Source organism: Oryzias latipes, chromosome 15 (genome assembly GCF_053564925.1).
Source record: "Oryzias latipes strain Hd-rR chromosome 15, Olatipes_Hd-rR_3.1".
NCBI classification, from domain to species: domain Eukaryota; kingdom Metazoa; phylum Chordata; class Actinopteri; order Beloniformes; family Adrianichthyidae; genus Oryzias; species Oryzias latipes.
The window spans coordinates 10,555,839-10,570,603 of NC_136251.1; the positions used below are offsets into that span (position 1 = coordinate 10,555,839).

A 14,765-nucleotide genomic window follows, 5' to 3' on the forward strand; every position below is an offset into this window, starting at 1 on the left:
GAAATATCAAGTTGCCATCTACATGCCCCGTACAGATCCCCTCATTTTTCTGCTGCAGATATTTCGTATCCACCAGTAATGACTAATCCATCATATATACAACAATACACATAAGTTCTATGAAAATGTGAAACACCATTTTGACCTTTAGTGTGCTCATGAGCAAGTCATGCAAGTCTTCCTTTAGCACCGCCGGACAGAAAGTGTCAAGATAAAGTGAAAAAACATTGGATTCGACAGAGGGGAAGCTGCCAGTTACTTCATCAAGTTACAACTGGACAGAAAGCAGGTACGAACCTACCCTTAAGCAAGGCATTCACTGCACATGCCATGCCGCAGCTCAGAAATGTGGCATGTCCAACCCTCATCCCTTTGCGCTCCAACTCCTCCCCCAACCAACTGCTTAAAGCGTGCGCCGTTGCATTAGACTCACACCGATTTGGACAAGCAGCGGCTGAAATAAATGTGTTTAACTTCCTCCTGCATCTGTCCCAGCCCGCAGTTTTTCACTTGTCTCCTTTATCTGTAGCAGCACCGACTAGTCTGAACTGGCCCTGCTGAACTGCATGGGTGTGTGTAGGACAGAACAGGCGCACAAAAACAGGGAACGTGATCCCACACTTCAGCCAACAATGGGTTAATACGCAGAGCAGGGAAACACAGTATGTAAATGTTCATGTGTGTGTGTGTGTGTGTGACACCCGCCTCATCAAACAGCTGGACGTCGGCCAAGTTCATCTGTTAATGGACAGTCGCCACCAGGACCCAACCTTTCCTTCCTCGCTCTGCCCCCTCTCCATTTCTCGCCCCCCCATCCCCTGAGGACGCTCTACCCCCTATGCCCTCTCCTCCTCTTCTCCATCTATCAGTCTTCTTCTTCCCCTCCCCTCATTTCTCTCAGCACCTCTCCCAGCATTGCAGAGAGGGGCCTGCATTTCCCCGCACGCTGCAAAGATAAACACTACGAGTGTGTACGATTGTGTGTGTGTCTTTGTCCTGCCCGGCTATCGGCAGACGGGTAAAAAATACTACTTCTGAGCCAATCTTTTTTTTTAACAAGCTCCAAGTCTAAAGATTGGAGTTAAACAAAAGGCTAAAAGGCAGCTTTAGGTATGTGTAGAAGTGTGAGAGCGTCCAGAACAAGTTGAAACACATCTGCAGTCCAACGCGTGTAAAAAAAAGGACCAGGGATGATGGGAGGGATCACCAACCAGAAAGAAAAAAAAGAAAAATTCATAAATATCATTCACTTACTCCTGCCTTTTTTCTTTCTTTTTTAAGCTTTACGGGAACTCAATAAACGGCTCCATCTTTCACACTTCAGTACTTACTTAGGAAGAGAGATGATTTATTTATTTGCGCAATCCTGTTATTTATTTGTTGTTGAGGACATGTTCACTCACAGAATAGAGGTCCATTTTATTAGAAATTGTAGCTAAGTAAACATGTAAAGGTCTGAATCCCCATCAACATTTGACTTTGACAGTTGCTCGCAAAGAAAAAAATCCCTAAAGATCGGAAATATTTGCCGCTTCAACCCGGAAGACATCGAAGTTCAAAACAAAAAGACCTGACAGGGATGTCTTTTTTTCAGGGATAAATTATCCATTAGATTTCATCATATCTTACTAGGGCAATTACATCAAGAAAATGATCGCAGGTAGGGGATCAATTATGCATGCCCTTGGCTAAAGACCAATCACCAGGCACAAGGAGAGACCATGAACACATGGACGCACACATGCAGGTGAAGAAGAGGAGTATCTCATCGATGTGGCTCATCAGTTCATCTTACTGCCTAAAAAGTTCATAGGTTTAATAATTTAGCTGTGTTCTGGATTCAGTTTCCCAGATGAATATTAACTACTTTGTCATAAGAAACAGCCAGAGGTGTTTGTGTGTGTGTGTCTGTGTGTGTGTTGGGGGGAGCTCGGGAAACAGGCCTTATGTGTCCCACCAGAGAAACCCCCCTGAAAGCCTCCCCAACCAGACACAAACTCCTTCAGCTACGCTGCTGTTTGTTCCCTCTCTGGGTGATTAAGAATTCCTTTTCATAGGCACGTACGTCTGCATTCGCTCATGGAGCTCACACTCAAACTGCGAGGAGGAAGCGCAGAAGAGTGTGTGTTTGGGAGAGGAAATGGAGGTTGAAAGGATGAAAAGAAAGAAGAAAAAAGAAAAATGTCAACATTACAACACGTGCGGGATGCTCCTGTTTGCTGTTTTCATATACAAAATTTCTTGGTTTCACGTAAAGTTACGTTCACACCGGCCATGTAAGGCGTGTTTTTGAACGTGTTCAGCCCATGGTGTTCACACTGAACTGTTGCTATCTGGTACTAGTGCATTGCCACCACCTACAGCTGGAAAAGGCTTGGTGGGAGATATCAAAGCGTTGCAAATCTCACAAATTTTGCTCCAGGCTTTTTCTTTCAAAGCTCTATTACGATACATGACAAACTTGGAGTCACAAACTGAAATTACTGATTCCTCCTTCATGATTAATTTTTAAACAGTTGGCACTTCTGTGAATTCAAAGGGAAGCTATCCATTTGTCACGACCAAATCTGAGTTTTGGATGTGGAAGCCCAAAATGCACATATATACGTTCTAGGGGTGTAACGAGTCATGTTAACAATTTGATTTATTTAATAATTTGTGGTTCCTGATACAATTCATAGTCAATATTGGTTCATTTTAAACAATCAAAAATGGATCCAGGACATCTTTAGCCAAAACTTTAACCAGTGTGACTCAGAGAGAAATACCTGGTACTGAACAGTGCAGGTGAAGTTTTCCAGATGCCTTGTATTTCTTTAAGATAATCAAGTGTAAATTTAATATGTGTCCTAACACACAAGTTAACCTGAATTAATGTTAAATCCATTCACATTTTTAGCCCACTGTTGTTTTTCACTGTACGGTCACATGACTGCTAAATTCTGTGTTTCCACACATTAGACTGAAATTACGAACTGATCAGTTTTTGCTGTCATCACATCTGTGTTGTCTGTGATGAACTTGTAAGTTTTTGTGTAATAGTAAAATAAATATATCATGCCTCAATGGTATTTTTTAAGATCGATAGAACCAATTTATTTTACTTTGAAATGATTTTATATTGGTATAGGTCAATTCGATTAACAGCTTTGCCTCAGACAGATTGATCAGAGATTGGATCGTAGAGATAGAAATCAATTCATCGATTCCTTAATTAACCATCACCCCAATAGGCCAATTACATAGGGTCTTTTTTTCAAAATGGTGTGAACGTAGCTGCAGATGACAGTAAAGTGACCTTAAACATTTTTCCTTTTCTTTTTTCCTTACAGGAAGGAAGCTAGAAGATGGAAAAAGTCAGGCTGTTCCTATGAGCAGGTGTAACCAACCAAAAAGTTTTCTCTGCTGCGAGACAACAACAAAAATTCATTTTCTTTGTCTCTTTCACTTTCAGTTTTCTTCAATTTCTTAGAGAGAACCTCAATTAGAAAGACCAATCCCTGTCTCCAAGGTGGCAGCAGAAGGAAGAGAAAGAAGACAGGTATGACATCTGTTTGTTCAAGGAGAAACCCAAAGAAGGGCTGACAGAAAAGGAGAAGGAGAGAGATGGGCATTGAGAAATCATTTTACCACGTCAAGACGGGCACGTACAAGAAGGAGCCAGATGGTTCACATTGGGTGTAATTTGTGTGTGTGTGTGTGTGTGCTGGTGAGAAACAAGCAGTGTAATGAGGGAACAGACGAGACATCATGTAAATTAAATGTGTCCAATCTCCGACTCGCCTCTCAGTCTTTGTGCAATTACAAAAAAAAAAAAAAAAAGTGCTGCTTTCATTTATATTAGCCTAAAAAACAGCCAGCCCACAAACACATCTGTAACCCAAAGGCACAAATAAAAAAGTGCTCATGCATAGGCACTGAAACACACACACACACACACACTGACGTGCCGGCTCTGACAAGCGTGGCTGATGTGCGCCACAAATGCGCATGGTAATAGGCCAATCAAAAATGCAAAACAATTGGCAATTACTGTGAGGACCTAATGGTCATTAGAATTTACAACTAGGTAATGAACTAAAGTCTGCCCACTGCATGCATATTCATAAAGCTATCTGAGCTTTGAAGATTAAAGTAGCGCTTAAAATTCAAATGAGCCTCCGCAAATTATCAGGAAAAGTCAGTGCTGCTGCTGGGCGAGAAGGGGGAGTTCCTTCTGCATGACGGCTGCTCGTCTGCGATTGTCTTCAGGATTTGAAAACACCGTCGTTTTTGGAGATGCTCCCATCCACGTTTGACGCAGAAATGTCTGCTGCATGCAACATTGGGATGCATTCATCCTGTGAGAGTTTCGTGTCTACTACACATCTGTTAAGATGCACCTTCACATCACACAATCTGCATTGCTGTATGACCCACTGTTATTAGAACAATAGTACAAAAGCTGGACTTAAGGATGACGGCAAAAATCTAAAAAAACTATTTCAATTATTTAAATATTGCTTTATTTAAGCAGATTAAAACAAGTCTGTGTTTTTCAGTGACTGAAAGCAAAGATTTTCCTAATTTGTTGCAGGAAAAATCCCAAATTGCAGCAATCATAAATCCTCAAAAATTGTTCAGCTTGTAAAAATTGTAAAAGATCTTTCGTGGTTTGATTGTATTTTGTTTTTTTTTTTTCATTTTATGTCAACTGTTTTTTTAAATTATTCACCGAATAAAATAAAAATCCCTTGATTGATTTTCGTTGGCGTGTCATCTGCCTGAGCTCATCTGTGTGCATTTGGCGATGCAGCTGCAGGACGTGCTCGCACACTCCTGCACTACAACAGTCAAAGAAATTTCCAAAAAGTCTGCTCTGACTCGATTTAGCTCCAAGCGTTGTTACGGCTGTCGAGTAGAAGGAGAAGAAAGCTTCATTCGCTGATGGAAAGCCTGATTTTCCCATACTTGGAGCCAGACGCGCCTGGTGTGGAGCAGCGGGTGAACGGTGCTGAGGCTGCGTGTGTTTGTGTGTGTGTGTGCAGGCTTTGCAGGGTTGTAGTAGTAGTTGAGCCAACATGAAACCAGAGGAACGGACAAAAACACACTGCCAGCTCAGCTATGACACTCCAACAGCTGATGTCCTGCTCGCACACACACTCGCACACACACTCACTCAAAGCATGTGGACATGCTTTGAGTAATGACAGGTACGTCTAAAGTAAGGGGAAGCTCTGATGAATGAGCACATATCTGACACGAAGGACGGGCATGTGTGCATGAGAGTGTGTGCGTGTGCAATTGTGGCTGCATGTGTGTGTGGCATATAGAGTCAGCCTGTAATCCAGTGGCCTATATAAATAAGCTTTGTAGTGTATAAACAGTTTTATGAACACTCCTTTAACATAATAAGAGAGCGGAGTTACACTTGCAACCTCTGTGTGTCTGTGTGTGTGTGTGGTGTGTGTGAACAAACGCACACACAGCGAGCCAAAAACAGCAGCTTTCGCTCTCACCACGAGGAGGTAAATGTAGCGTGGATGTCAGATTGCTCGCATAAACACAATGAGCCAGATCAATAAACAATCCTCCGTCACACGCCGCGTGCACGAGCCCACTTGACGTCACCGGCGCACTGCCGCCACTGCAAACACAGAAGACTGGGCGGGCGGTTCTTTGATGTCGCGGTGGAGGCCACTTCTGCCCCTCTTCAGCATCACTTCCTGTCCAAACAGGCTGCCACACACGCGTTGCTCCTCTACGTTTTGGATTTGCTCCATCAAAAACTTAAGCTGCTGTTCCAAACTGCTGCTCATTTTTTACACTCTGACTTCCATGGGAGGAGTGGAGAATCAGTTTCAACCAAAGCAGGAGTCTTCTACAAGGCCTGAGCCTCCTGTTTGAGCCATCTACATCACATTCAGTTCTATGAACTCACCAGCATGGAAGGACAATAGTCCCACCCTAATGTAAATTGTGTTTTTTTGTGGCATATTCTGATAATTACTGACATATATAAAGAAAATTAAGCTTAAAATTGCATTTCATCGTATTTTTTTTCAACTTGTAAACAAATAAATCCATATACGTCTTTGTTTTCATCGCCATATTATTGCACCGGTAATGTTAGGTTGGGGTTGTGAGGGGCCGTTAGCTAGAAGGAGAGCATGTAAACATATGGATGACGGGAAGTGTGGCTGGACCTACTCTGCATCAACAGTCCCACCCACAACTCAGAGGGAATTTTTGCTAAAAATGGCATAATTAGAGGTAAAAGACCATTGGGAAGACTTTTGAAATAAATCAAAAGATGATTGGAGTGGAACTTTAAAGAAAGGTCCAACAAATAGAATAGAAAATAAGAGTCAGCTTTCCTACCTCTATACGCGTGCTGTTAATGATTTTACTGGTTCTTAAATTTAAACATTTGATTTTTTTTTATTATATTGATTTTATTGATTTCATTGATTTCATTGATTGTATTGATTTTGTTGATTTTATTGATTTTACTGATTTATCAATTTTATTGATTCTAACCACTATCACCCTTTCGTGTGTGTGCTGGGTTGTATCTCTACATACTGGAAACTGTTTTTAATACGGATTTTGTCTCAAAGTAGTTGTACAGCTTTTTTTACCTGGATTTCAAAAAATTGCTATATAAATAAAGTTTTTTATTATTATTATTATTATTATTATTACTATTATTCTGCATGAGGTCAAAGGTCACACAAGGTGCACCCAGCGTTTTTCCTCTTTTTATCCTGCATAATCTGGATGGTTCCTGCATGGCCTCTGGAGGAGTCAAAAGTCTCTCTGAGGATGTGACAGGGATGAAAGAAAGTCAGTGAGTCCAACTTTACAGAGTTTAAGAAAATGTGCTGAGGACTAAAAGCTGGCATGTCTTCATTTGTGCTGTATGAATATGCAATAACCCTCTACATGGGGACACAAGGTGACGTTTGCAGTAGTTAGTACTTTACTGCAACTGCTCTAATACTGTCTTATGTAACCAAATGTAGGAGCAGGTCTGTGGGTGTCTGAGCTAAACAGGATCGAGCAACAGGCTTGGTGTCATTGCTGCTCTCCAACACAGTTCTGCCTCCGCCTGGACTGTGGATACACGTCCAGGTCTTTGTGACAGTGAATACAGACCGTCTGCTTTGAACTCGTTAAAATGTTCACACTCCTCTCAAAGTGTCCACACGTTTTCAGACAGAGAGCAGCAGCAGATCACTACAGTGCAAAAATGGAATCTTGAGAAGGTAAAAATTCATTTGTTTCAAGAAAAATTGTCTTCTATCTTGCAAGAAAAAATAATCTAATAACGAAAGTTCTTCAATAGCAAAACAATCCTAGTTTAATTTTTTTCTAAAATAAGAATTATTGGCATTTTTCTTATCTCGTTGGCAGATTTTTTCTGCTTATGTATAGAAATGGGGTAAGAATTGTTGACCTATTTCTAAAGGTTTTAGCAGTTTAATGAGTAAAACGCAACTACACACGGACATACACACCCAAAACAAACATGTCCATCGGCTGTCCGGACTCTGCATCGACTGATTGAGCAGTTCAACTAAATGAGGGGGACAGAGCCAGACAGTGAACGGATGCTAAAAATGCTCTATTGAGGTGCATTACCCGCCGCTGATAAGCTAATTGCTAATCGGTGGATCACAGACTAAAAATACTCTGAACGTTCGACTTCAGGCCAAGACGCGTCTGGATTCATCATCACATGATAATATCTGTGTTAATGAGCTAATATTGATAGCTTATCGGTCAATATTTCTCTGTAATATGTTGCTCCCTGAGAGCTTCTCACTTTTAGCTCAAATCCATCCTAATACATTGAAATGGATTTTCTACACTGTCTTTATTTTAATTACGACAAATCAATTTTCGGGCATTTGAAAGTGTATTTACTGCAGAAATAATCCACCAAGAATTCATTTAAATTTTCCATTTTACTTTTTCTTTTTTATTAACCACTTTCATGTTGTAGGAGAACATTGATATGAAAAGACACACACACACACACACACACACATGCGCATACGTCGGTCTCTTTGGAGACATTAGCAATGCTGTTTCTGAGTGAGGGACGCCTCAGGGATTATAATCAGAATTTTCCTCTCAGTCAGGGATTAATAGAATAAATGGGCGAGTGGAGAGCACCGGGCATCTCAGTGTGTGTGTGTGTGTGTGTGTGTGTGTGTGTGTGTGCGTGTAGTCAGAGGGGACTGCTGTGCTTCTTCATCACAGATCTTCAATTTGCAGGTCTGAACTGACTGACACAGAAATATCAGTGCCCAAAATCCTGCAGCTGTTAGCATAAACACAGAGAAGTCCCGGTTTTACAAAAGCAGCTGCAAAGGACTGAAAAATCTTATTAGCACCATAAGCAATGATGAGTCCTAAACCAAAAAATAGCAGAGCTTCAATTCTAAAATAATTCTGAAATTATTTTTGTTTTTAATAAAATAAAATCTGCTCCACTGTTTGGAGAGGAGAGGCCTGTGAGTCATTTTCCAAAAAGAAACACATTCCTTCCTTTTTTTGCCACCAGTAACATGACATGATAGATGGAATCAGTGCTGAAACTGCAGCCGATTATTTCGGGGTTTTGGGTTGTTTTTTCTCTCGCTCCTCTGTCAGTTTGAGGTCGTGTGGAATGAAAGCTAATGGGCGGAGTGAAGGAAAAACAACACTGGTTTTAATTGTCAGCTATGGGACTGGAAGTGTCAGGCAAATTCAGCCTGTGAGGCATTTTTTTGTGTGCTGGTGCAATATAATAATAAGAGAATAAAAGTTTTCAGTCCAGAAATGATGAACATTTAATCTGCTGCCCGGCTTCACACGGACATCAGAGAAGAAGTACAGCGTTGTTGTCTTTTTTTTTCCGTTCCTGTCTGAGCGTACAGCTGTTCCAGGCAAGACGTTCCCACACACAATGCCATTGAAGCAACCAGACGCCTGCATTATGATGTAAATCGCTCTAATAACCCAGTTTAGCTGCTGAGTGTCTGCAAGAGTGTGTGGGAGTGTGTGCTCAAACGCCACAGAAACGCGCGCACACACTCCTGTTTTCCTGGTGTTGTACACACCAAAGTCAGAGGTCAAACGCATCTTTCATGGAAAACTGTCTTCCAGAGGATGAGCACTCCAACGTGCGGGATTCCTGAGCCGCACTCTCGAGGTGCAAAATGATGAAGTGTGTAGTTAGCTTCCATGTTTCATCTCCCTTTCTTTCTCTGAGGCAGCTAATTTAGTACAGGCGGTCCGCCACTAAAAACTGCTGCTAATTAAAATGCACGAAGAGGGAAAAAAACAGGGCTGCAGCAAATAATTAGTGGTGTTGAGACGCTTTAAATAAATGACTTTCCTTGTACAAGCCAAACTAAAACTCTCCGCTCCCCTCTCATTTGATCCTCGCACTGGGAAAAGTGGACGGAAGGAGGAAAGCGTTCCTCCTGAACTCCTGCGTGGAGGGAAAGGAATGGCAGCGATGGAGAGCTGGGCCACATTTAGTTGGTTAAGACGAGGCAGTGAAAGAGTGGGAAACCACACTGAGAGCAGGACACATCTGCCAGAACCACATGAGAGGGACGCACGTTGCACAATACCACTCCATCCCAGAAAAAGAAAAAGCTGCAGTTCCTTTCCAGAATAAAGGCTTCACACGAGCATATCGTCCAGCAACTAATCTTCACACAAGCTGGGAGTGAATCCAGCACTGAAGTGGACTCTGCAGCTGAAATGTTTGACTGCAGTTAGTCAGAGGAGGCTGCAACCTGACAGCTCATGAAAACACAACAAAAGACACGAGGCGGCACCAAAACAAGAGCTGACGGTGCAGAAAACCCACACTTCCACAGAAGACACCAGAGGCTTGGGAGACTCTCGTGAGACTTGGAGTTTTCCATAATTTTTTGAAGGAAAATTAGGGCCACATTCATGCAAAATTCCAGCTCCTACATGCTTACCTGGGAGGGGCTCCTGTTTGGGGAAAATCCCCCGGGGCGTTGAGAACCGATCATCGTCTTCGTCTGCCAGAGTGGCTTGGACACCCACTTCCACGGGTCTTCTGCTGCGCAGACAGCTTAAAGCGGGTGAGGGCGTTAGGGCCAGGCCTGGGGAGGGCGAGGGGGGCTTGTCCAACCCCCTGCCCACAGCAAGGCAGGGCGGCCCATGGCATCGCTTCCTCTTGTGCTCAATGAAGAGCAGGATATCCGCCAGGGGGAAGGTGGCCTGGCACTGACCGCAGGTCAGCAGGTCCTGCTCTGGAGTGGGGTGGGCGTCGTGACCCAGTCGGGCCAGCCGGCCCACGGCGGAGCCAGGGTGGTGCCCGTTGAGACTGCCGCTCTCCTCTGAATGCTCCGAGCAGCGCTCCGACAGCTCTTCCGAGGAGACGACGGCCGTGGAGAGCGGCTCAGCTGCTGGGGAGGCAGAGGGGGCAACAAGCAGAGATGAAAGAAGGGTGGCGCATTACAAACTGATGCCACTTTTTTCTATTTTCTTTCTTATAATTCAAACATATTGATGCAGCTCCATTGGAAAACTGATAACAGGGCCGGAAAGCTGTCACATGAAGGTGTGGAGTCAGAGACAGCACAATAAAGGGTTGAGAGAGAAACAATTTGAATCACGAACGATTGCTGGAAAATAAGATCCTGAATATCTGCAAAGCTCAAATCAGTTTGCTTGAAGCTAACAATTTCATAGCCAATGACAGAGGAAGCTTTGCAAATGACGGTTAAACACAGAACTGAAGACCTAAATATGTTGTTGAGTTAGACCTGCCAGTCCGGCTTAGTTAACAGAGTCTGTAATCAGCACAGGGGAAAACTGTTACAAGCATGTGCGGCATCTGTGCCGGGAGAGGGAAGTGGGGAGACTGAGAGTGTGTTTCTTCTTGGCCCTGATTACGCGTCCCTGACTAACAGAAAATGCCCCAAAATGAGCCGCTCAGCTCCATTCCTTGACCCTCCGAGGCCGGATTAAGTCTTTTCCTGGGAAGCCTTTTGCAAACTCAGACTGAGGTAGAGGCAGAGGAGCGCCTTTACCGTCCCTCTTTAAGAGATTTCACAGTCCAAGGTGAGGAGTCTGACTCTGTGTTCGGCACCTAATGTGAGATGACCTTCTTTAATCAGCTGCCAATTTCACATTTTAATGAACTTAAAACCACTGAGAATCAAAAAATAGATTTTAATTTTCCCCGTCTGGGTGATTGGTACAGATTTTGTCTGATAGCAAGGGCGGGACAGAGCTCCTGTGTGTGCGCCCCCCCTGTGTGTGGGGATGTGTGCAGGACTGGGTCGGGTGTGAACGTGGACTACATCCCCTGAGGGAGCTTTCATTTGGACGTCGCGGTCCTGTGCTCAAACTGGGACGTGAATTTTACAGCGTATTCCCAGAATCCACGCTGCAGCCACTCTTTCCATCCACAGCGACCCCCATATTCCTCCTCACCTCCAAACCTCTTCAAATTAAACTCCAATCAAAACAAGTTGCCTCGCTCTAGAGGAGGGGTCAAATCCGCAATTCAAAAATTGTTTGAATGGATTTTATTAAAGCTGGATGAGTTCCACAAGTCTAAAGTCGGAAGTGGTTATGGGATTAAGATTTTTTTAAGATTTAAAGAGGATTAGGAATAGGAACATTAGGAACATTTTTGAATATGTACTAAAAACATTATTTTTAATGGGAAAATAAATACATTGTAGCAGAAATATGAACAAAAGGATACTTGAACAAACAAAAAAGACAGAAAAACAACTTTTGTCTTAGTCAGAAATCATGTCCCTTGGATTAAGATTAATCGTATTGTCCGGGCGCTATACCCCTGCTGCATTTTGCAGTCTAAACTCAGCCTGGTAAGGGGTGTCTAGCTAGCAGATGATTTGATGTAAATCACTTCTGGTAAATACGGCAGGAGAAAATAGGAAATGAAAATGCAGGTGCTAAAAACAAGAACTAATCAGGGATTAGAGTTTGCTTCACTGACTGAAATCTGAGCTCCATTAGTAATGAATGGCAATGGGTGCAAAATGAGAAATACTGGTGTTTGCTCTTAGGGGGGGCTTAGAGGGGACATGTGCAGTTTTATTAACAGAACTGCACCTCCCGACTGCATGCCTGCAAAAAATGCATTGCAGGAAAAGAAAAAGAACTGAAGAGAGAAAGCGGGTTTGGAGTGATGAAGAGGAATTTGAGATGGGGACTGGGGTAGATTTGATGGGGGGGCTTTTTTCCCTCCCTCTATGCCCCCCCCCCCCCCCCCCCTTCTTCCCCAAATCTTGTCCGTTCTCTCTTTATTACAAATAGGAGCCTGTGTGGACAGGGTGCTGCTGAAACTCATGGGGTTCACGTTGTAGGAGCTGGATTTTCTGATCGCGCTCTGCCTCCTAGCGACGACACGCGGCCACGGTGACTGCACTTTCACCTAATGAACACGCACATGCGCGCGCGCACTCTTTCTGTCACTCAAAACTCAAACACACGCGACAGTCAGGCATCGTTCTGAAACATCATCAAGCTTCGATGCCCCAGAAAAATCTGAATTCTATTTCTTTTTTTCTTGTCAGTGGTCGCTCTGAGCGTGCCACCTGGACCCGACATGAACGCCACTTTTTGCCAGCTGCTCTGCAGTTGCCAAACACGCGCCACTCTCCTGGTGCATTATCAAAATATCAGATTTTTAACAGCAAATTAAAGTGGATCCAAATAAACAAGGATTCGGTGATGGAAGCACGCCGTGCGTAAACATGTTTCCTGGCTTTTTACGCGCACACTCCAGCTGCACACAACGAGAAGCTGAAGTCTTCGGAATATAAACTTATTAATCTAGTTGCTGCTTATTTAATTTTTTGTTTAGCCAGTTCTGCGTTTGCCCTTTTGTTGTGAGTACAGCAAGTCGATTTGTGTTTTTTTTTTCGGATCATGAAACTTATAATGCTTCCGTAAAAAATATTTAACATTTTTGAAAGTGTGCGTCCCATAACTGCGAAAAGCTGGATTCGAGCTTTTTTCATTTAGATTTCTTCATTTTTCTTCAGAATAACAACAACAACAACAAAAAGAATAAAAGTGAGATCACATCTGAAGCTCTGCGGGCAGGGACATTCCGCGGGGTGGTTTCTCCACGGAGAGGACGCGCTCCGCCACCCAGAGTCCTGCGCGCTGCCACTAATACTTGAGCGACTGCGGGGGCTGTGGACGCACGGACAGCCCTGTGAACCCGCATTTTCACCGCTTCACGCAGAAGTTGATCGGAGGTTTGTGCGCACCGAAAACTTTTGAGTTCCGAGCCGCTTTTACGCACAGAGCCGGACTTTCCCGCTGTGAAAGTCCTGCTGACCGCCGGTGCGTCCGGTGTCCAGCACCCGGACTCTGCTCCAGTCATGAACTAGATAAAATATGGGGGAACCACGGATGAAACAATTTCTTTCAGCTCGTACTTACGCGAAAAATCCCGTTTGCTTAAATGCTGGGGTTTGCCTTGCTTGCGGCGAGACATGGTGGCTGTCGGCGGCTGCGTTCAGCGCGGATCACATCGGGGAGAGCCGGGGTGAGAGTGGAGACTCCGGTGGGGCAAAAATGATCTTCATCCAAAATTTTTGACATCCACAAGCAGGCAGGGTAAACAAAAACAAAAAACAAAAACAAAAAAACAAAAACCACAACAAAATAAATTAGAAATAATATAAAGATTGCACAGAGGCGAAGATGGATCGCGGGATCGCCGTCATGGCTTTTTTGAGAAAGGAGAGCAGAGAAAAGAGAGAGAGAGAGGTGGATGGAGAGAGAGAAGGGAAAAATGGCAAAAGCCCCCTTCCCCCTCCCTCCCTCCCCCCCCACCACCCTCTAGCTGTGCAAGTTCAAGTGCACGGACGTGACGTTCCCGGCGAACTTGAACGTCAGGCTGTGGACGGACACCCGACATGCAGAAAAAAACATGGGCAGGGCCGAGGCACCCGAGTGGGAGTGGGAGTGGGAGGAGGGACGGACGGGACGCGCAATAACAACACCAATGGGCAGTCATTAGAGAGAGGAGGAGGGAGGAGGAGGGCTGGACATGAGAAATAGACCCGGTGAAAGCCAATGGACACAAAGATCAGGGGGGGCTGGACAAGAGGCATCTGAAGGGAGGGAGGAGTGTGTGAGAGCCAGAGGAGGGAGATGCCTAATGAAAGCAATATGCAGAGAGGAGGGAAGCGGCGGACAGGAGCTCACCAGAGAACCGCCGCGCGCACATCTGGACGCGCACGCCCAGAGGTGTTAGAATAACAGGGAGGAAGTTTCCAGCTGAAGGAAACAGGACGGACAGGTCGAACAAGCAGAAGCACAAAAACACGCGGGGTCCGGCTTATTTACGCAGCACCTTTTTAGACTGATATGAAATAATGACTCCCTCAGTTTATTTATGATTTACTGCGTAATGGATCATGATGGATGAGTGTTTGTGCGCTCTAGTAAAATGTGTTCAATGAAGTTCTCCTCTAAAGTTTTTTTTTTTACTTCTTTGTTGCAAAAGATGAATGAGTGAAACCGCTTTACTCTTTACAAATGCTCCCTTCAGTTAGGATGCTCGGATTCCAGAACATCGGCCCATACTCCATCCATCCATTCATCCATCCATTCACCCAACCCTGTTTGTGTTTTGTTTTGTGCTTCCAGCATGGAAGTGCATGAGAGCCCCTGAGCGTAATAAGTTTCAGATGTGCCTCAGGTTGGAGTTGCATTCACTCAGGGGAGGGTATGTTGACGGTGAGGAGGGGGGT

At 44.1% G+C, this 14,765-nt stretch overlaps 1 protein-coding gene across 2 annotated transcripts in view; it reads right to left on the reverse strand.

Annotated features, from left to right (window-relative positions):
- bcl11aa (BCL11 transcription factor A a) overlaps positions 1-14,763 on the reverse strand; it is a 55,545-nt gene extending 40,782 nt beyond the window's left edge. Inside the window, exons 1-2 of one of the 2 annotated variants that reach the window (XM_011484108.4) lie at positions 13,447-14,763; positions 9,969-10,421 (exon numbers count right to left, since the gene is read on the reverse strand). In XM_011484108.4, coding sequence (XP_011482410.1) covers positions 9,969-10,421; positions 13,447-13,501 — 508 coding nt within the window. In that variant the 5' untranslated portion in view covers positions 13,502-14,763. The remainder of the gene's footprint in view (positions 1-9,968; positions 10,422-13,446) is intronic. The other variant, XM_078931698.1, reaches the window with a different exon arrangement.
- Positions 14,764-14,765: the final 2 nt, after the last annotated feature.